Source organism: Chrysemys picta, chromosome 2, assembly GCF_011386835.1.
Source record: "Chrysemys picta bellii isolate R12L10 chromosome 2, ASM1138683v2, whole genome shotgun sequence".
In the NCBI taxonomy this organism is placed as follows: domain Eukaryota; kingdom Metazoa; phylum Chordata; order Testudines; family Emydidae; genus Chrysemys; species Chrysemys picta.
This window is the reverse complement of record NC_088792.1, coordinates 184,884,915-184,907,946: the sequence shown is the minus strand read 5'-3', so window position 1 is coordinate 184,907,946 and position 23,032 is coordinate 184,884,915. Positions and strand designations below refer to the sequence as shown.

At 42.7% G+C, this 23,032-nt stretch overlaps 1 protein-coding gene across 9 annotated transcripts in view; it reads right to left on the bottom strand.

Moving 5' to 3' along the window:
- Positions 1-23,032, bottom strand: part of CDKAL1 (CDK5 regulatory subunit associated protein 1 like 1) — a 790,609-nt gene that overhangs the window by 90,786 nt on the left and 676,791 nt on the right. For 5 of the 9 annotated variants that reach the window (XR_010597970.1, XR_010597971.1, XM_042860488.2 and 2 more), the window contains one exon: positions 1,872-1,941. The exons of the other annotated variants lie outside the window; for them this stretch is intronic. Coding sequence is in view for 3 of the 5 variants with exons in the window: in XM_042860488.2 (XP_042716422.1) it covers positions 1,872-1,941 (70 nt within the window). In the remaining 2 variants the exon portion in view is untranslated. The remainder of the gene's footprint in view (positions 1-1,871; positions 1,942-23,032) is intronic. 9 annotated transcript variants of the gene reach the window in all.

Here is a 23,032-nt window from a genome sequence, read left to right as displayed (position 1 = left end):
GCACATTTCAGTGGCTCCCCATTCTTTCAGATACAATTCAAGATTCTTCCCCCAGTCTTTAAAGAGAACTGGTCGAACATTTTCCGACAGAACAGTTTTCTGTCAGAAAATGCCGATTCAGTGAAATTGAAATATTTAGCAGGAACTTACTGATTTCATCAATTTTTGGAGGGAAATCAACGTTTTGTTTTGATAAAGTCAACATGTTGCATTTTGATTTTATAGTTTCATCTATTTATCATACTTTACATTACATTATAGTGGAGGATCAGTGAGGATAAGGCCCTCATTGTGCTAGGAGCTGTACAAACACATAGAAATACATGGTCCTTCCACCAAAGAAGTCTCTGCAGTCTAAATAGATCGGAAAGATACATGGTGGAGAAAAGGGATGCAACATACAAACAAAGGCCTAGACTGTGCTACACTTACACCCAGTAGTAACTTATGCCACAAGAATTCCCATTGACTCCGATAGGACTGTTTGTGGAGAGGAATATTATTCACTGGAAGGGTATCAAGTGTGGCCTACAGTAATGAGGTTTATGGCAAGTGCATATCTTGTTAGCTCCTGGATCTTTTTTTTTTTTTAAATATATATATAGCTGAGTTTGGTTGGTTGTTTTTCTTGCTTGTTAATTTCAGTTTCTTCATTCCTCCTACCTGTTCCATTTTATTATTACTTTTCCTGTTTAAACAAAAAGCCTCAGCCTCATTTATTCATAATCTTTCATGAAGTGATCAGATGCAGATGTTCAGCTCTAGTTTCCAGCTTGTGCTGGTCTCTCAAATCAAGGCCTTTTTCTGAACATGATCAAGGAGCATGAATTAGAATTCTCCAACTTGGGAAAAGAAGCCAATTTGGACTGCTTACATTCCTGATCATGTTATAGAAGGTGCAATAAAAATCACTGACTCAGGGAGATACTGTCAAGTTTGGGGTTTGCCAGGGTCTTTTCACTGACTCCAGAATCCATCAATCATGCTTTTGGACTTGATTTTACTATTTTTCATATCTAACGATTCATATACTCTGCCTCTGACTGGGTTTTCTCCAACTGGGAGGCTAGCTTTCCCAGGGAGGGATTGATCTCTTCCAACAATCTTGTTCTCTTAAACATGTGGGAATTCATGAAAAGTGCCAGGTTGACAGTCCTGCAAACTGAGGACCTCTGTTTATGCACAGAATAGGTATAGCATGCATAGTGGTAGTGCAAAGTCCCTCACACCGGCTTGCCAATGTGCATCACCCCTGTCCTGGAGGGTGAGGTATGTAATAGCAATACTCAGCCTTAAGAGTTCGTTATATTTTCAAAGCACAGGAGAAACATTAAGAGATGTATAAGAGTCTAATAGGTCTCTATGTCTATTCAAAACCTTTGTTACCCAGATGAGAATATCAACCATTTTCTAATTAGTGCTATTTGGGAAATTTATTTAAATCACCAGTTTATCTCACAGGGGTCACCAAACAACCCTCTGCAAAGCAACTTTTGCTCATTTCCACTGGATTCAAATCTACAGGTGAATGAATCTGTATATTCCAGTCTGTCCTTCTCTTATTGGCTAGGACTTTTCAAAAACAGCACCCATTGATGAACACTTAGGGTGAACTCCTGGCTCTAATGAAGTCAATAGGAAAATTTCCAGTGACTTCAATGGGGCAAGGCTTTCACCCTGAGCGCTCAGTGCAAACATGCAGATCTCCTTTGCCGAACCAAAAGAGGAAGTGAAAATATTAGAGAATATTTTGTCCATATGTTGAGAATAGGCTTCCAAACTCAGCCAGCCTTTTCAAACATTTTCCAATGAAAAACCTGAAATACTGTAATTTCACCATCTTCTGACACCCTATTAATCTTATATCGTACCTTTTGTGCCAAAAGATCCCCAAAGTCTTCATAGCCAAAGACCACTTGCTCTGCCACATACAGCCACCTCCTGGATGAAACACAGTTGATATTTAACACCACACAGCAGATCAGAACTTTTTTTTTAGTATAGACATAAGGTAAAAACCAAAGCATATAATCTGTACTTTAAAAAAGAATGCAATGACAAAAACTGGGCATTTTAGCCTAAACCGTATACAGATTCATTATCTACTACAGAAAGTCAGACAGAAAAACAACAAACAGCCCTTTTGTCTCCCAAAAGAAATATTGCAAAAAAAACGTTCAGTTAAATATGTCACAGGAAATGCAATGGGACAGCACAGCACATCTCAAATTGAAAGGTCTCTCCCCTGGATGAGTAAGGAGCAAGGAAGGACAGAGTTTTGCAGAACAGAGGTTAAACTTCCACCTTTCCTGACTGCTCGCTGTGTTTTAGAGCCATAAAATGTGCTGTCTCTCCGTAACTGGCAGAGCAAAATAGTAAGTTAAGCTATTTTCAGTTACAGATATAAACCAAGTCTTTGTTTGGTTTAGCTTCATCTTCAATTAGCAAAGGTTTACTTCTTAACCGTCTGTCCTTATGAAAAGACTTTTCCAGTAAAACATTGTGTTCCCCTCTCCCACCCCGCATAGGATCAAGTCAGGCAGTAAGGGGAACTAAGCTTATGGCTTACAACTGAAGATACCCATTGAGGCCTCTCACTTTGGCTCAGAACAAAATAGCACACGTAAAATCCTTTAACCCCCTCAATTGCCATCTACTGCATGCACTCAGGAACACAACTTCAACTCAATAGGAGGATACAGGGTGTTTATAAGCAGGATCCATATAAACTGGCATTGCAGTGTAGTGGAATTTATAGCCAGATGCAAGCTTGTGGGGATTTCAAACAAACAGCCTTGAAAGAAACTAAAAGAGAAGTCACTTCCAAGTGAGTCACAGTTCAGGGCAACTTCACCTGTATTTCCCCCTTATGGTCCAGCAAGGGCACCTACTCTAAAGCTTCCAGCTCCCCAGCTGTCATCTCTCCAATTCCATCCCTGCCTACACTGTGAATTCAGCAGCAAGACAGATTGCCTATGCAGGACTGTTTTGCCTTCTCCTCAGAGGTATACAAAGCATTATAAGTTACCACACAGCTCTTTCTAAGCAAGTACATTTATTCTTAAGGTAAAAGCATCAGAAAGAAAAGATTAAAAACAAAGAACCTACACACATGCTAATAAGCTTATCAGAGATTACCCCAACTCAACAAGTCTGTGAACAGTCCTTCAAACCTCACCAGAAGGTTTTTCTGTGGTCACAAGTTCATAAAAACTGTAAGCTTCAGAACAAACGCCCCTTTGAATCTGTGATCACTTTTTTCTCCAGTGTGGGCCCCTGATCTTGTCCTCAGAGACAATAGGTTTCCCCTTAGGGCACAGATTCAGAAGGTTGGGTTTGGAACTGAGACCCTGCCTTCCTTTCCTCCAAGTATTTCCCAGGAATCCCACTTAACTTTGTCTGTCTAGCACATTGCTTCAAAGAGTCCTTTTGAAGCTCAAAACACAATAATATATACCCATTTTGCATTTTTAATATGATGAACTCTAAAGATACTGACACTTAATTCAATAAGGTTTTTCCAGGATATTGCAGAAAATTGCCAGATCTGTCACAAATGTATCACCAACTAAAAATAAAAATAAAAATCATATTTTCTTGTGCCCTTCACTGTAACACACAAACTATCTTCCAACTCTGCCAAGTGTTTAAATTTTTCATGACACATCAGAAACTGTTCCTGCTTCTTATTCTTGCATGCCAATGATATTAACAACATCACCACCTATAATCTTGTCTCACTGGTGGCACCAAAAGCTCTGAAGCCAGCCTTGCACAGGTATCAATTTGCACTTTATAGCCCATGAATCTTTTGGGGTTTTTTAGAATATATATTTTAAGAACATGTATACATTTTAAGCTGATTATTACATTTGGAGGCCATCTATATCTAACCCAAAAACATTATACACTCAAAACATATAAGTAGTTATTCCCTCTAATAAAGCTCTTTGTCCCAGTCAGGTCCAGCTTTTCACTTGAAGATATATTTACATATGGCACTGTACTAACTAGTACATTTTCCTGGTAGTGGATTAAAAAAATAGGGCAATTTATTTTTGAAGACCAGGTTTAAAGGAGGTAATTAATAAAAGCAAGGCTATTTATTTACACCATGTGGACTGTGTGTGTTCCTCTGTTTAACTGTAAAGGGAATTCTCTATGATGGTGATGATGATACCTAGCACTTACAGAGCACAATCAGGCCATGCAGTATTTGGAGAGTGGGAAGACACAGAACACAGCCACACTCCAATTCCTCAGTGAACACCACATAGACACCAGGGGCAAACTAGCTTGGATAACATATAAACTGACCAGAAATTTTACCCCAAACTCAGACCCTGATCTTGGAATCTTGAAAAAAAATGGTCTGGAATGTTCAAAGGAGCTGAAAGGAGTTAGGCACCCAAATCTTACTGACTATCAATGGGAGCTGGGTGCCTAACTCCCTTGGGATCCTCTGAAAAGCCCAGTCTTATTTTTTAAATTAGTTTTTGCACCCATCTGAGCTTTCCTGGTCTCAGAACTTCTTGTGGCACTGTATTCCCATTCCAGCTGCTGCAAGGATGTACTGAAGGAAGTCCCAATTCTTATGAGATCTCCAACCTTGCTGAAAAACCAAACAGCCAAGCTAATATCCAAACCTTGGATGCTCACTTTGAATTTTCACACCAATTCATCTTTGCTCCAGTATATGCTGCAGGAAGTTGTTATCAGAAGGATAGTGTGTGTGTTGGACACTGGATCCCTCTTCACAAACTCTAGTAGATTTAGACCATACACTACCAACAAGTCACCACTGGCATAAACTTTTTAAAATTAATGCAGTACAAGGAGTATTAGGTGACAGCCTGGAGTCCCAGAGTGTCCATGAAGGCTACTTATTTTGCTGTTCTGAAATATAACCAGTTGTAAAATTGGAGGCCTCTGTTTTTGTTACAGCTCTGCAGTATATTTGCATTGCTTCCTCCCAGTACTTGGCTCAGATGGTGGATAATCCTTTGCTGTCATCATCATAGCTATGTGCGCAGCCTGCCCCTTCCCTCTGCCTCACTGATTTCCCATCCCTTGTAAAAAGGAAGCTCAAGCAAAACCCACTTCTTCTGCACTGCCAACAAACTGTCAACCAGTCCCTCACACAGACGACAAGACTGCCACTCCTGCCACTGTTCCCCCTCTTTGCCCACTTATCTTTCACACCAAGTTCAGCTTTTGATTCTGACTTCCAAGGCTCTGCACAATTCCATTCCTGTTTATGCCTTCTGCTTTGAATTCTTCTTAATCCACCATTCACTTCCTTTGTTTGCCACCAGCCTTCCCCCAACCACTCCAGTTATTCTTCTCCCTCTTCCAACTTCATGCATTTTCCCATACTGCCTCATGCTAAGACTAGTTTCCTTGTGCACCAGTCAATCCTAGTGTCTTCATTCACCTCAGCTCCTTAAAACCCACTTCTTCCACAAAGACTTACAAAGATTCTTCACTCATGGTATTTGAGTTATATGGGCAAATCAGTCAGAACTAATGGGAAATATGCTAAACAAGATAAAAGGAGGAAATCCTGGCTCTATTCAAGTCTAGAGCAAATCTCCCATTGACTTCAATGGGGCCAATATTTCACTCAACAAGTCAGTGTTCCCCTTAGAGCAGCAGTCCCCCCAATCCCATTCACCTTGTTCTTTTGCCATTTTTGCTGCATTTGCAGGTTACATTAGAGTATATTTTTCATTGCAGACACAATAACTTTTCATTTGCTTGCAAAGCATCATGCACACCAACAGCAATAGATCAGGGGTGGCCAACCTGTGGCTCCGGAGCCACATGCGGCTCTTCAGAAGTTAATATGCGGCTCCTTGCTTAGGTGCTGACTCTGGGACTGGAGCTACAGGTGCTAACTTTCCACTGCTCAACCCCAGGCCCTGCCCCCACTCCACCCCTTCCCCTGTACACTGCAAAACAGCAGCGGGCAGGAGACATGGAGAGGGAGGGGTAGGTGCTGATTGGCAGGGCTGCCGGTGAGTGGGAGGTGCTGGGGTGGGGGGGCTGCTGATGTATTACTGTGGCTCTTTGACAATGTACATTGGTAAATTCTGGCTCCTTCTCAGGCTCAGGTTGGCCACCCCTGCAATAGATAGTACTGGCCCCAACTGCCCACATACCTTACGGTGCCATTGCTATTATAGCTGTTCATTGCTGGCCATGTGTACAAATGGAGGACTAAGAAAAGACAAGTTTTTGTGTATGCGTTTTCATCTTTTTTATTGTTCTGCTCTTTTCACATTACAAACGTCAGTGTTCATTGCCTGAAAAATGACTGTTGAACCAGCGTACTACTGCCCGGTATATTTCCTTTGAATGACAGAAGCTGCACAGTGACTTTTCTCCAATACACTCAGCAGTCAGCACTAAATATTCTTGGCATGTATCCTAAGTAACACCACACATACTGCCAGCATTGGAAAGTCCCTAAGTTCCAGGAGCTAAAATTAACTGCCCTCTATTCTTAAAACTTTCTCACCACCCCACCCAGTTTCTTAGTTCTAACCCACTTGATGCTGTCACAGTTGCCTTTCTTGGGTTTCGGAAAACTTCCTGAGACCGTTTAAGTAAGTAGAGAGCACTTAAACTCCCCCTTGAATTGACTTTATATGGCAGCAGTACTGGTCCTTGACTTGCAGCTGGATGCTGGTCTAAGAGCTGTTTTGTTTCTCTTACACTTAGGATTTTTCCCACATCAGAATTTCTCTGAAGTTGAGGGGTTGTAGAGAAAGGCAGCAAAAAGCAGCAATGCAATTTATATATTGACTCCTTTAAATCTGGAGATAAGGTCAAATCCTGCAAGTGCTAAGCACTGTCAATTCCCATTAACTGCAACTGAGGGGAGGACACTCACACTGAAGAAGATGAGCTCAGTACCTTGCATTATTGAGCCCACAGGGTTATACTGATAATGGAGCAGACATGGTAACATTCAGGGAGTAGAGCAATGGGCTGTACATCTCTACATTCTCTCACTCTTGCAAAACTGCCCTCTGAACAACAACAAATGTGACTTCCCAGTCACCAACAGCAATACCCTTCTCACTGACTAGTCTGGGTGTGGCAGGAAACACAAGTGGAAACAAGTAAGGGAAAAAATCTGCTCTTGTGATATTTCCAACTTCAGCAAAACGAGGATGAATAGAAAATCTCACTCAGTTTTCAGTCGGGTTCCCCATCCACAGAGATTGAAATCAGTTTTGAAGAACCATCAGAACATTTGGATCCTTGGCTGAAACAACCCTTCCTGTACAAGACACACTGTATTCTACAGTAAACAAATGGGCCATTACTGTAGAATGGTGAACTTTTCAAAAAGATTTTGTGTGTTTTCTTCTAAAAGAGTTGCTGTCACGGGCTCCACTCACTGCTACGCCTCTTGGCTGCTCTGGGGATTAGCTCCTTCCAGGTGCTGGGCCCTCCTCTAGCGGTCTCTTCACCCATCTTTCTCTCTCATCCTGCAGCCCCTCTTGCTTCAGGAGGTGCAGCTTCTTCTTTGTGACTTGGTCCTCCGGCCAGGTCACAAGGGTCCTCTCCTTCTGAGGTATCAAAGTTTTTCAGGGGGAACTGTCCTAGGCAGCCTGCTCTCTACTGCCTGGTCCATGCCACTTCCTCAGTGGCTAGTAGGGGAACCCAGGCCAACCCTCTACTCTGGATTCCAGCTCAGGAATCCAGCCAAGGTTAGCATAGGTTGGCAGCCAGGGTCTGCACTAACCTATGCCTTGTTGCTTTTCCCCTGAGCCTTTCCTACCTTTCTAGCTCTCCCATCTCTGGGTTTGCCAGCTGCACAACTCCTTTCTTCCAGGGAGGGACTGGAGGCTACTTGCCTCTATAGCCCCAAACACACCTCCCTACTCCCAGGGAGTGACTGCAGACTACTTCCCTAGAGCCCCAGCTGCTGACCTCTATATTAGAGTTACCATATTTCAGCAAGCAAAAAAGAGGACGTGAGGAGCCATCCTGTCCTAGCCCCGCCCCTGCCCCTCCCACTTTCCGCCCCCCTCAGAGCCCCCAACCCTCCCCCCGCTCCTTGTTCCCTGACTGCCCCCTCCTGGGACCCCTGCTCCTAACTGCCCCCCAGAACCCCACCCCCTACCTAAGCCTCCCTGTTCCTTGTCCCCTAACTGCCCCCTCCTAAGACCCTCCCCAACCCTAACTGCCCCCCAGGACCCTACCTCCTACCTGTACCCTGACTGCCCAAAACCTTATCCACCCGCCCCCCAAAAAGCCCCCCCCGAACTCCCGGACCCCCCCATCTCTTGACTGCCCCATCCAAAACCTCCCTGCCCCTTCTCCGACCCCCTGGCCCCATTGTTGTTGGCCTTCGCCTAACGTCTCTGTGAGCCGTTCGTCCCGGCAGGCTGGCTGGCAGGGGAGGAGGAGCGGGGGAGGAGCTCCAGACTGCCGGTGCGAACTGCCGGAGGCGATCTGCGAATGCAGGGAGGGAGGGAGTGATCTCTGCTGCAGGGGAGGCGGAGGACGTGCTCTCTCTGGCTGTCAGAGCCCCATGTAAGTGACACCATTCGGCCGGCTGCCCTGTTAGCCGCGCGCGCTCTGCATCGGGGGGGGGGGGGGGGGAGTCCGGACATTTACAAATTCCCCCCGGACACTATTTTTAGCTCAAAAAGCCGGACATGTCCGGGGGAATCCGGACGAATGGTAACCCTATCTATATAGGCCTCTCCTGTTCCTGTCCAGCTGAGCCTTGCCTAATTAATCCCTGCTCCCTGGCTCCTCCTCCAGGTGCAGCCTGGGAAGTTAATTGGCCTGCCTAGCCACCTTAACCGCTGTCAGATCTAGTGGGTTGTGGACACATTATCACAGTGCCTATTTTTATTTAGGCCTTCGATGCTAACCACAGCCTGTCAGCTCTGGGAACTAGTAAGGCCAGAATTCTACAACCAAATATTTTTAAAAAAAAATAGGTACCTAGGTAGTATCAGCAAAATGTTTTTGTTCAGACACAAGCAAGTAATTGCGCATGCAGAACACATATATCTGCACATTCTGTGTACACAATTTCAACTGCTTCACTTGCATGTGTAATTGCATATTGCGTACTACTCATAATATTTGTTTGCATCTTTGAACATTTACCTTGCAGGCACAATGTAGGAACCCTTTACTGAAATTTTTGCCTTTAATTGAAATGAGTTTGCTAAACAATAAAGACTCAGTTCTCCCATAACATAAACAGGCACAATCTCAAGCAGGGCCTGTGTATCTGAGGGCAGAAATTGGTTCTTTATTGTTTAATTATCTGATTAAATTGAAATATTTTTAAAAAACCAGAAACAAATGCTCACAAATAAAGCAGGCTCAGCTAACTAAATAGCTCTTATTCTATCATGGTTTATACTAGATTGTGTATTATAAACATACTACCCAAAGTGTAATTCCTGTTTTCATCCTCTCACAGTTTAGGCTAATGCGTTATTTATCGTTTTATCGAGAGCACTGGTACAAAGAGTTCTCTAGAGGGGGCTCCAGTAACAATATACAATTCCAGCATAAATAATCAATATCCAACTATCTGGATAGCATCATTTTTTGGGCTTAGTGATTCACACACTTATTAATGAAGTTAAAGAAAAAATTGTCTTTGTTTCCTAATAAAATTTATGAACATAATAGAAAACAACTTAAACCAGTTCTCTCTAAAATGACAGAAGAACAGACCTGAAAAATGTATGGGACTCAGAAGACAGTCAAACTGGACAAAGGGCAACAAAGTAATTATCCAAAGCCAACAGTATAAATGAGGGTTGGAGAACCCTAGAACCTTATGATTTTGTATCTTTACTGAGTACATTGAAATGTAAATGTGATTACTACAGAATTCAAAGTCCCCAAAAGAACAGGGATTCAAGGAAATTGTCACATTTTAGAGGTGGAACATTTTAGTTAATTTAGTCATTAACATTGCATAACCAGTGGCAAAAAGTAGCATTTTTACAGCAGCAGTGGTTAGCTGCTTACCTTAACTACCAATTAATGTGCTGGGTGTTTCAATAACTTCTGATACTTTTAGAAGTATCCTTGATTAATGCTAAAGGATTTAATTAAACAGATGACCTCAGTGCACCAATCTGTTTCTTTAGTTATTAAAGAGGTTTATGCTCCTTTGTAATTGTCAGTCATTTTAAAATTGCATATACAAAAGAACATCCACCCACCCTTGACAGAGATTAAAATTACAATGCACAGAAAAGCCTCAGCTCAAACCCACCCTATCCTCAAACACGTGCTCTCCAATTAACAGACCCAATATAGATTGAAACTCCCACCTCACACTTCCCCCCAAGGCAGAAATGCCCCCTGTCCCCAACAGCCTTATCCCTGCACACATGCATGGATGAGCAGATGGGTCTTATGGCTTGCCAGGAAAATCAACCTAGATGTGGATTATATCTGACCAAGCTGAGAGAGCATTCCAAAGAAAAGGGGATGTCACAGGGAACACTCAGCTGGCTCTCTTTTTTAATGAGGGGGTGCACTTTAAGAGCCTCCATAGATCTCAACTGTGGCAGTATGGCATGGGAGAAAGGCAGGCAGGTTTCAGACCAATGAAGGATTTATAGGTCAAAACCAACACAAACATTTATCCAGAAGTCAAAAGAGGGGATATTTTGGTTTTCATGCAGGAAAAACTGATTTGTTAAATTTGTTTTTTAAATTAATGTACTTAACAAATCAATTATTCTGTAAAGCCAATTTACTGTGAACATTAAGAAGTTTCCACTCTCAGGTACCTGTAGGCTCATATAACATTAATACTTAAAATAACTTCTCTGTGGACCACTGCAGTAATGCACAGCAGTGAAATTGGTAATTATTTATTAGTGTGTTTCAGTTTGGTCCTCAGAAAATACCAGGCCTGTTCTTTTTTGCAGTACTCATTTCAGTGGGCATTATCATCCATTTGAGAATCACATCACAGTGATCATCAGCGTTTGCAGCTCTGTAGAAAGAGATACCTTCATATATTATCATTTAATGGATTCAAGGGCAGCTTCTCTCAAAATGATAGAGTCACTACAATTAAGAATGAGTTTAGGAATCAAAATGTCCATTTCTGTAACACAAGATGGGGCAATCTTCCTTTAAAGATATATCCAAATCTGAGCTTTATGTACGTACCTCCTCACACAATGCATCTCTAACAGCATGCTAAGTTTAAGGAAAAAGATTTTTGGTCACATTCAATCCTAAAGGAAGGAATCATTCAATTACATGCAAGGTCACCTTCTCACGGTTCAATAAGAAGTTTCTTGTCATTAATACATGGGGGGAAAGTCTAAGACCACAGAGTCACTTGTCCTCTAGCTCTATTTTCTTCTAATTAATGAAAAACAAGAGTGGGATCAGGGCCTATACATTAGCATCAACACAAGGCGCTGCATGACATCTGTGTTGCGAGGACATCTATTAAAGCATCTTCTGATGTGGCCCTTACAGCAAAAACCGGCTGGATGCCCCAAATTACTCAGCTCCCTTTGATTAAAACTACATCATTTGTTTGTTACTAGCCTACCCTGAATGCAACCTGGTGTCTTTATAACCAAAGCTGCTGGAAATCAGTTTAATTACTTAGTAGTCTTTTAAAACTTCTTAGGCAATGGATGGAACACTGTAGTTTGTTAGGAAAGGCATAGATGACATTTATTTAAACCACCCCAGAAAAATACAGAACAGAAAACCCACAGCACTGCATCAAAATCTATACCAGATTCCTTTTAGGCGCATTTTCTCGATTTCTTTCATGGCAGTGACCAAAAAGCTCTTGGGCAAAGTTTGTTCATAAGCTATTTCCTGAAAAAATCTCCTCAATTACTTTTCTGCCTCTGCAATTCAACTTGTAGAGTTCTTGTAGAGTTCCTTCCAACAGCAGCAGCAGCAGCAGCATTAGCTGAGCAACTGGGGTGGTCTTGTTACTTTAAACCCCTTTGAAAATTCACAGCCTGCAGTCATCTCACATGTCAACGTCTACTCTAACTTGGATGCAGAGAAAATAGCATTTGGAGAGGTCTGTTAAATAAGCTCTGCTTTCACAACAGTAAAATTCCTAATAATTTTGGTTGAGAGAGGCAATAGCTCGCAGTCATATTTTCAGTCACTTTTATAACATTAAAAAAATTACCTTGTAGTCTGCATATTTTCAGGACTTATTGTTAACTCAATCACTTTTTTTTTAAAGTTTTCACAGAAATCCATTGAACTGTTTCTGAGCTATCAGTACATTATTATTATTATTTACATAGAGCTGTAAATGTAGATGACATTCTCTGGAACACAGAGAAAAGAAGGGGCCTAAACATATACTTACAATCTGGGACGTTGCCAGAAGCAAAGTCAGCCAGACACCCTCTCCATATTTATTCTGACTAGGGGGAAAAACCTCCAGATTTCCCCCCCTGGAAACTCCAAATGTGAGAAAACACATTTAAGGCCAATAGGACAATTATACTAAAAAGAACAGACACTATGTAAGAAATTCAATTTAACTCCTGTTCCCACGTTTACCAGTCTTCAGCTGAAACATTAAACACTTAACCCTGAAAATGTAGATGGATTTTAAAAGATCTCCTACTGGGATGGAAATAATCATCTCCCAGGCTTTAAGTTCCAAGGACTTAGAAATGGACTGTATGAGGAACTAATAAAATTAGAAATGGTACCAAAGCATGGTTTCATGAAAAGATGGGGACTATCTATAGGTAGAGAAAGCCCCCTTGACCAGTGGCCTGTAACGTGGCAATAGAAAACAATATTCTCTATTTGTGTAACAATGAAAGAAAACTACTAAAAAAGCTCAGCCCCCCCCAGCCATATTAAAGAAACATACCCAGCTCTGATGCAAGTTGCATGTATATGTGGGGGGACACACAGGAAGACACGCAGGCTCCCATGTGGCAGGAATGCACAAAGGTGCAGTGATTTGTGGCCCAAATCTTAGAACGTTCAGGATAAGAAACAGTTACTAACCCTTTTCCGTAACTGTTGGTCTTTGAGATGTGTTGCAGTGTCTATTCCACTGTAAGTGTATGCGTGCCCAGCACACAGTTGTCTGAGATTTTTCCCTCAGCAGTACCTGTCACAGTGGTGCACGTATTCTTTGTTACCTCTGTTCCACAATGGTATAAAGGGTGGAGCTGCCTCTGACCCTGCTTAGTTCCTTTTTACTGGACAACAGAGAGGGGAAGGAGGGTGGGTGGTGGAATGAACATGTGCAACACATCTATATATGGAAAAAGGTTGGTAACTGTTTCTTCCTGGAGTTATTGCACATGTCCATTCCACTGTAGGTGACTCACAAGCAGTTCGACCTGGAGGTGGGCTTAGAATCTACTTGAGCAGGGTTTGGAGGACCATACATTCAAATCCGGCACCATCTCTGGACTTTTGAGAGATGGCATAATAAAAGGCAAACATACGGACTGGCGACCAGGTTGCCGCCTTACAAATGTCCAAGATGGGCACATAAGCCAGAAAGGCCACAGTTGAGACCCAGTTGAGGGGGCCAACACTCTACTTGGGGGCATCACGTTAGACAACGGGTAGCATAAATGAATACAAGCGAATATCCAGGAAGAGATTCTTTGGGAGGATACTGGAGGGCCCTTCATTCTGTCTGCAATCATGATGAACAGCTGCAACGATTACCTAAACAGCTTAGTCTAATCCAGGTAAAAAGCCAAAGATCTTCTAATGTCCAGAGTATGGAACTTTTCTTCATCTTTATGCATATGAGGTTTTGAGAAGAAAGTTGGTAAATAAATTGCTTGATAAATATGAAAACTGGAAACTACTTTAGTAAGGAACTTCAGGTGAGGGCAAAGGTTAACTTTGTCTCTATAGAAGACAGGGAGTTTCTGATACTGGCGCTCACAATTTCCTCACTCTCCTGGATGATGTAACAGCAATAAAAAAGTCACTTTCATTGAAAGGTGCAGCAGTGAACAGGTCGCCAAAGAGGGGGACACATCAGCTCTGTTAGTACTAAGTTCAAGTTCCATAGGGGGGCAAGATCTTCTACCTATGGATACAACCTGTTCAGATGTTTCAAAAATCTGTCAAACATTGGATTGCAAAAGATTCAGTGGTTATTAACAGGAGGGTGGAAAGCCGAAAAAGCTGCTAGGTGGTCCCTGATGAAACTAATGGCCAATACATGATGTATGGGAGCCTGGACCAGGAAGACACCTTTCTGGTGGGATCTGATGGAGAATCTTTTCCATTTTATGAGGTAATTAACCCTAATAGAAGGCTTTCTACTATTTAGAAGCACTTTCTGTATCCCCTTAGAACAATGCCTTCCAAGGGCATCAGCCATGAAGCATCCAGGCCATTAAAGGGCCTGCAGGTTGGGATGGAAGTGGCGGCTGTGGTCCTCAGAGTTCACATCTGTCTCCAACACGAGTGACAGTGGAGGTCTGACCAATAGGGCTAGTAAAGCTGAGAACCCAGTGTTGTCTGGGTCACATTGGGGCTGTAAGTATAAGGTGAGCCTGGTCTTGTTTGATTTTGGACAAGACCTTGGGCAAGAGCAGAACTGGAGGCTGTTCATCCTGGGTAGCAGGAAGGCATCTGTCAAAAACCTGAGCTGGATCCACTCGGAAATAAAACTGGTGACATTTTCTGTTGTCCCTTGTGGGGTTCTAGCCCACAAAAGCTTATGCACAAATAAATTTGTTAGTCTCTAAGGTGCCACAAGGACTCCTCGTTGTTTTTGCTGATACAGACTAACACGGCTACCACTCTGAAAGGTCCACTTAGGAAGTCCTCCATAGCTGGAAAATGGATTTGGCCACATCTGAACTTGTGGTAATCAGTAAATGACCTGCTTAGGTGATCTGCCACAGCATTCTGCACCCTGGGAAATGGGGAAATCCCAAAGCAGAATTGCTTTCCGGAACAACTGCATCAACTGGGTTCCCCCTTGTTTGTTCACATAGAACATGGCTGCTGTGTTGTCTGTTAGCACCAACAAATTCTTCCTCTCAATATGTGAAAGAAAGATCATGCAAGCTAAATGGATAGCTTGCAATTCTCTGAAATTTATGTAGCTTCAGATTTTGGGTAAACCAAAGACCTTGGTCTGCAAGGATCCCAAGTGAGCCTTCCAACCTAGGGCTGACGCATTTGTAACTAAGGTGAGCATTGGTCGCAGAAGAGCAAAGGGGACTCCCATTCAAACATTCAAGGGTTCTGTCCACTGAACTAGGGAGGACAAGACCTGATTTGGCCTGAACCACCATTTCTATACAATGATGGACCAATGGATACATCAAAGCTAACCAACCTTGTTGCTTTCTGAAGCACAGCCTGGCATGCTGCATCATGTAAGTGCACGCCATCGTGTGACCTAGAAGCTTGAGGCAGTTTCATATTGTAGTGAGAGGACATGCCTTTAGATCTAGAGCAATAGTCCACATTGTTTGAAATGTCAACTTTGGCAGGAAGAGCTGGGACTTAGTAGAGTCCAGGACCACTCCAATCAATTCTATTCTCTGTACAGGAGTCAGGATCAATTTGTTCATGCTGATTAGTAGACCCAGTGCTTTGAAGGAGGGCTGGATAATGGGTGTACTGGACAGCAGCTGAGACCTGGACTGGCCTCTCACCAACCAGTCAACTAGCTAAGGCAACACGTGTACTCCTGACCTTCGCAGGAATGCAGCTACCACAGCTATCTATTTTGTGAACACGTGAGGGACTGCTGACAGGCCAAAGGGTAGCACTGCAAATTGGCAATGGGATCCATTTACCATGAACTCATCAGTTGTGCTGATGAGTTGCAACATGAAAATACACATTCTCTAAGTTGAGGACAGTATACCAGGGGCCAGGGAAGGAGTAATGAAGCCAGAGTGACCATCTGGAATTTTATTCTTTTTAGGAACTTGCTGAACTCTCTTAGATCTAAAATAGTTTTGACAATCCCTTTTGCTTTCAGTTTTAGGAAATAACATTAATAAAATCCCTCTCCTCTGAGAAAAGGGGGAACTTCATCTATGGCCCCTATGAGAAGGAGGAATTGCACCTCTTGCAATAGAATAATCTTGTTGAAATGGTCCCTGAAGAGGAAAAGGTGATTGGAGTGGGGAACAGAAACAAACTGAGGGGTGTATCCCACTTCCACCGTGCTTAAGACCCAGTGATCCATGGTGATAGACCAATCATTAGAAAGTGAGGCAGCCTCTGTGCTTCTCTCTGGACAGGTCCTGGGCATGAGGCATGAAATCCAGGTATTGGTGGGACTGCTGTGGATGAAATGGCTTTCTTTTTGCTTCTGGTGTATAAATACCCAGTGATTTAAGCATTCATTGCTGCCATCACCTGGTCTCCTCCCTGCCGCACAGGCTGTTCAGTTAGCTTCATTATTGAGAAAGCTATTCAGGAGGGACCCGCTGAGGCGTAGACATCCATGAGTCTGTGTGACTTATCTTGGACCTTCTCTGGCTGGATATCCAGAGCTGCAGTCATCCTCCTCAATAAGTCTTGATGGGCTTTGCAATCATCTGGTGGGGGAGAAGTGGTCTCCGATACCACTGCCTCATCTGATGACAAGGAAGAGGAAGCCAAAACGGATGAGGTGAAGCATACTTTAAGGGCAGATCTGCTGAGTGGACTTCCTCTTGCTCGGTACTGGGCCAGATACTGGGGTGGACACTTGCTGAATCTGACGTGGCTGCTCCCAATGCCTGCCCAAAGCAGTAGAATGAGAGGGATGTGGGGATGACCTGGAGGCCACTGGAAACCCCAAGGGTTTCAGAATGGCCATTGGTACGGCCCTGACACCCAATTATGTTTGGGTCATTGGTCTTTGAATGCTGGCCAAAACCAAGGCCCTGGTAGGTCCCTGAATAAGTATGCTGTATGCGACTAGACTGTGAGACATAAGAGCCTATCTTGGAATCTGATGATGAGTCTGCTTCCTCTGACCAATGGGGAGCTGAACCTGTCAGCACTAGGGCAAGCCAGTCAGACTCTGGAGAGGGTAGTACTGGTGAAATCCTGGCTCTTTTCGCTAGACGACATTATCTTCAGAGGCACTGTGGTTGAAGATACTCTCAGTACCACATGTGCTGGTGCCAGAACAGGAACATTAGATGCTAGTACATTAGACAGCGGTATTAGGCATAATGAGACATGGATTGCCAGGGAAACCAGTATTGAGAGGCTAAGCACACTCCACTGCCTTTGTTTCCACTGGACTTCAGTACTGAGGATCTTGAACTCTCAAGTACTGAGTTCCTGGCCAACGTATGGTGTCTCTTTGCTGGTACCAGTCACAGAGATCAGTCTCTAGGTTCAGTCTATGCAGGGGGAGGGCTCCTAACAGAGGTGGATGTGCTTGGTGCCCACTCTGGGCAGGAAGACTCCAATGCAGTGGACGTAGTGCTGCTTCCATTAGAAGAAACTTGAGCCTGACCACTCTTGTCTTTTTTGGACCGACGCTTAAAATCCCCTACAAATATGACACCTACCACTAACATGCGATTCTAACAAGGCACTTAAGGCAGCTAGGGTCCAGATTACTCCATGGCATCAAGTTATTAGTACAGAAGTGAAGGGACTTGAAGTCCAGTGACCACAGCTTCCCTGGCTATGATACCGGTACCATGATGGGAACTGGTGTGACCAAACACTTAAAAAAACTGACACTTAACATTAAGTCTACTTCAAAACTATCTACAATCTTACAAATACTCTAAATACCAAAACTGGGTATTATATACAAGAAGCAGGGGAAAATTTGCACTAGCAAAAACCACACACACTCCAACAATTGTCACGGGTGGTAGAAAGGAACTAAGGAGGGTCGAGGTCTAAGTTCTCTTTAAGATGCATTGCTACATGGCTACCTATTAAGCCTCACACAGGGGCTCAAGGTTGCGGCGGGGAGAGATGCCCCTCTCCACCAGTCCTAGCACGCACCTGCCCCGGACTTGCTGCGGTGGGGGAGAGGCGCCCCTCCCTTGGCCCAGCCCAGCCCTGCTGGAGCTGCCAGAGCCAGGGAGAGGCTGGGGGGAGTCGTCTCTCCCCAATGCAGCCCCGGGGCAGCCTGCATCCCAAACTTCTCATCCCCAGCCCCATCCAGGGCTCACACCCCCTGCACCCCAACCCTCTCCCCCTGCCCTGTGCTCCCTCCTGCGCCCCAAAATCCTCATCCCTGGCCCCACCCCAGAGCCTTCACCCCTAGCCAGAGCCCTCACCCCCTGCACATGCCCCAGCCCTAAGCCCCCCTCCCACACCCCAAACCCTCATCCCTGGCTGCACCCCAGAGCCCACACCCCCAGCCAGAGCCCTCAGCCCCCCCGTACTCCGTCTGCCCCAGTCCTGAGCCCCCTCCCACACTCTGAACCCCTCAGACCCACCCCCAGCACATGAATTTTGTTATGTGCACTAATATGAAGGTGATGTGTCGCACATCACCTACTTATTGGTGCACATAACAAAATTTAATCCGCACCTGGACGTAAAAAATTAGAGGGAACACTGGTCAGGGTGGCTCCATCTTTTATACCATTGTGCAGAAGTGTGAGGCAGAAGAGGGTGCCTGCGCTATCTCAATAGGTAGCACTAAGGAAAACCTCTCCGACAATTGTGGGCTGGGTGTGTGCACCTACAACGGAATGGACATACGCGATCACTCAAAGAACTGGCATGTTTTGCTGTCCGTATATCCTCTTGTGGTGTTGTTGGGCCTCCATACAAAAGTTAATTAGCGCAAAATTCACACATAAAAATAAATAAAAATGAAAAAACTATGTAGGAAGATTTGGGAAAAATAATAATAGATATTTTTACTTTGAAAGTGTTTATATTTTTCATGCCTTGTCCAGTGACCTAGTAATAGTGCTGGGTTTGATTCCTGCTATATCATGCTCCAGTTTTTGTATAAATAGTGACAAAAATTCACCTGACATCTCCAAACTGCATAAACTATGATCCTGGCACATCACATAAGATGATGAAGACCGGGCCTGAACAGTAGATGACTGATAAACCTCCAGAGAAAGAGTTAATGGACCACACATCTCTTCTGCACAACAGATTGTGGCTATTATTTCTTCTTTTAAATCTAATATACTAAAAATTACATTAATGCAATATTGTAATCAAGATTTTAATTACTGGGAAAGTCAAGATTACAGTAGAGTCTTTTTGCATGGTTATTCAGCTTTGGACATATTTGGCACTGGTGTGACCACTGCTGGAATACTGTGTCCAATTCTGGTTTCCACAATTCAAGAAGGATGTCGATAAATTAAAGAAGGTTCAGAGAAGAGCCAAAAAATAATTAAATTATTAAAGAATTAGAGAACATGCCCCAAAGAGCTCAATCTATTTACCTTAATGAAAAGAAGGTTAAGGGATGACAATTACAGTCAATAAGTATGTACATGGGGAACCAATATTTAATAATGGGCTCTTCAATCTAGCAGAGAAAGGTGTAACATGGCTCAATGGCTTGAAGTTAAAGCTAGACAAATTCAGACTGGAAATAAGGTGTAAATTTTTAACAGTGAGAGTAATTTAACAAGGGTTGTAGTGGATTCTCCATCACTGACAATTTCAAAATCAAGTCTGGATGTTTTTCTAAAAGATCTGCTCTAGGAATTATTTTGGGAAAGTTCTATAGCCTGTGTTATACAGAAGGTAAGACTAGATTATCACAATGGTCCTTCTGGCCTATTAGTATGTCTATTAATATGACTATTACTCAGCAAATACTGCAATATCATAACAGAAAGGGACAGCAGCTTTTTCTATAACCTTAGATATGCATTTGTAGCATTTGTGTATTACTGCACATATGTGGTGAGATGATATTTTGAAAGACATTATTGTAAATCAGAAAATGGGCCAGACCCTCAGATGATGTAAATTGGCAAAGTTCCATGGACTTCAATATTAATTAATTACATACCTATACTCCCTTCTTTAGAAACACTACTTCTGTCACCACTGACAGACAAAACAGCAGGCCTCCTATCTTATCAGCACCATTAAACACAACATATCTGAAACGGAAGGATCTCTACAAGTGATGGGGCAGGAGTGGTTGGCCAATCTCTGTCTAAAGTCCACATACCTATAGAATACACCTTACAGGAGAGTAGAGGGAGAGAAATGGCCATCTGCAGGCATACACATTTGCAGAAAAGGAGTTTTAAATTCTGTGGATATCTGTAATACTTTAGTGCCCAATTGGGTTCTTATAATAAACCATGTCAAAAATGTATGGCAATTAAATGGAAGACACGATAAGAGTTTGGACAAATTCCTGGGGAAGAACATTGCAAATAGGGGTATTTTTTCTTTTGTAGGAAACAATCAAATTTCATGTCATTTACAGAAAGTGGGAGTGGAAGAGGTGGAATACAAAATTAGTTCAAATAATGATTCCATATGGAGCGAAAGATGGGTGTTGGGCGGGGAAGAGCACATGTTATCTACCAATTTACCTTGCAATTCTGATGATTCACAAAGGAGTGCAGCTCGCACTAATCTGGCATTCAAAATTAATTCAAGCAGTGAAATCCTGACCTTACTGAAATCAGTGGGAGTATTGCCTTTGACTTCAGAGAGGCCAGGATTTCATCTAAAATGTGCAAAATGATAGTAGCTACAGGACTTACACCAACGAGGCACAATGGGGGTGTAGCAAGAAAAGCAACTAGCAGGAAAGTGTAAGTTAAGGCAACCCACCCTCATAAACACATTTTAATTTATTCTGCACCACTTCTAATTCTTCTAAATCCAAACTTGGCTGGGATTTAAATGGGAGCAACTCCACTTTGAAGTAACTGGGGCTTGTGTCTGCTTATGTCAGGGACTAAATTTATTCCCCAATAAAATACCAAATCATGGAGAGTTACAGTCCTATTGTTCACCCATTGAATCTCAAAATGCAGCCGGTTACTTGGCCATATATGCCTGTTTTGTGACCAACATACACTGCTATGCAGTTTACCATTAAACCATTAAATTGACTTCCAGAGTGTCTCTGAGGTTGTCAAAAGTTTGCAGGAAGTGGATATGTAAAACTGTTTGACATAGTGATTCCCAGTTCTCCAGTCAACCAAGGCCAAACAGCTGCTGGGATATGTGTGGCGGCTGTGTCTTCTTAGTTCTTCTCATCTGTCACTTGCTGGGGAACGTTTTGCATTTTTCAGTTGCTGGAAAAGATTTTTTTTTTAATCTATGCATTTTGTCCCACTTATCTAACATGATGCCAAAATAAAAAGTAAATATGGTTATGTACAAAAGGCTTTAGCCTGGTCTAAGGGGATCTGGAAGATGAATGTGACAAGGTTTTGAAAAGGAACCTCTAACAGTTCATAATGCAACAAAATTATAACTCTGACCTTTCAGCTGAAATGAAAAGAGAATCTTCAGGACAGTGCAGCCACTGACAAGTGGGCCCTTCACTAAGAATGAATAGCACTGATTTGTATCCTAGCCTAGGGGGGAAAATGCAATTCAAAAATTGCTTGTTCTTGTCATGGTAAATCTTTAATGCTTTTAATGAAAGTTCCTCTCCTCCGTGAAGTATTTCTTGCTAAAAAAGAGGGCAGCAAATTAATATAATGTTTCAGATATCCTTAAAGTCAGGTTTAATTGGGGCAATTCCCTCCAGTGAATTGAAAGATGACTTTCGTCTTCATTGTCCGGGTGGAATGCTAAACTGAAGGCAGGGCTGAAATGTCAAGGTAAAATAATGCTAATAATTATTCTGAATGTTACATTCTCCTTGACCTTGGAATTTAAGAGGTTGAGATGGAGGCTTTTTGTCAAAAGTCAGGAAATCATCTGGAGACACTGCTGACATTTATGTTAATGTAATCTGGCAACATTAGAAGAAGAGACACAGAATATACTATTAGGTTCCAACCCATGGGTAAATTCATTTTTACACCATTATGGAGCCTATACATACTGATAGCAAGAAACAGTGTATTGTCTATAATCTGAACACTGATGTCTTTAAATAAGGACATTAACAGGCTTAAAACAATAGCCAAAATATATAAAATATAATTTAAATCATTGCAGTGAGAGAAGAGAAAATTTCTCCAGTCTCATGCAAGTTATGATTTCTTGTAGTTAAGACATAAAACCCAATCCACTCACTTCTCTGCTATATCTTGCCATCACAGAAGGTTTTTCCACTCCATTTGCAATTTAAGGATAAAATAAAACTCTGTGAGGTGAAGATTTGTGTATGTGGCACCCCGAAGAGCCTCATGTGGCTTTAGCTTGCACCTTACATGCAACTGAATAAGTTGATGCGTGATCAGCATAGGGCCCACACAGTGTTACACAGGATTCCCATAGAACCCAATCCCACAGGGAACTGAGTACCTTCAACTCCCACCAACTGCAACAGGAGATGACAGTGCTCAGCACCTTACAGGAGGGGCTCTGTGTTTCTTGCATCATCAGGTCGAAACCAAGATGAAGGGAGGCTGCATTCACAATCACATGGAGGGACGGTATCTCCTCTTTCACAGGAAATGACTCATTTGATTATTTTTGATGCATCCAACAGCATTTTTAGAGTTAATCTCGCACCACTGTTTCTATCCATTATAAGCCTGTTTACTAGGGATTTTCAGGGGGATTTAGAGATAATTCACTGGCCTCTCAAATTTGCTAAACATTTTTTTGACTTCTCTTCCTAATCAGTTTGGCTGTTTTAACTTTATATACTGTATATACATATAATCCTCAGACGGTATAAACCAGTTTAAGACTTTAAAATGCCTTTTTTTAATCTGTCTTCAAAACAGCATCACTACCATCATAATGAATAACTAAGACTTCTAAAAACTAGTGAATTTTAAAATGTTTTTGAAAGGTGCCTGAATGATGTCTTTGAAAGACTTAAGTCCTTGATTTAGCCACAGGCCAGGGACAACAGAAACAGCAGCATCACAAACGTCCTAATGCCATCTCACCAATGTGCGCTGAAAAGATC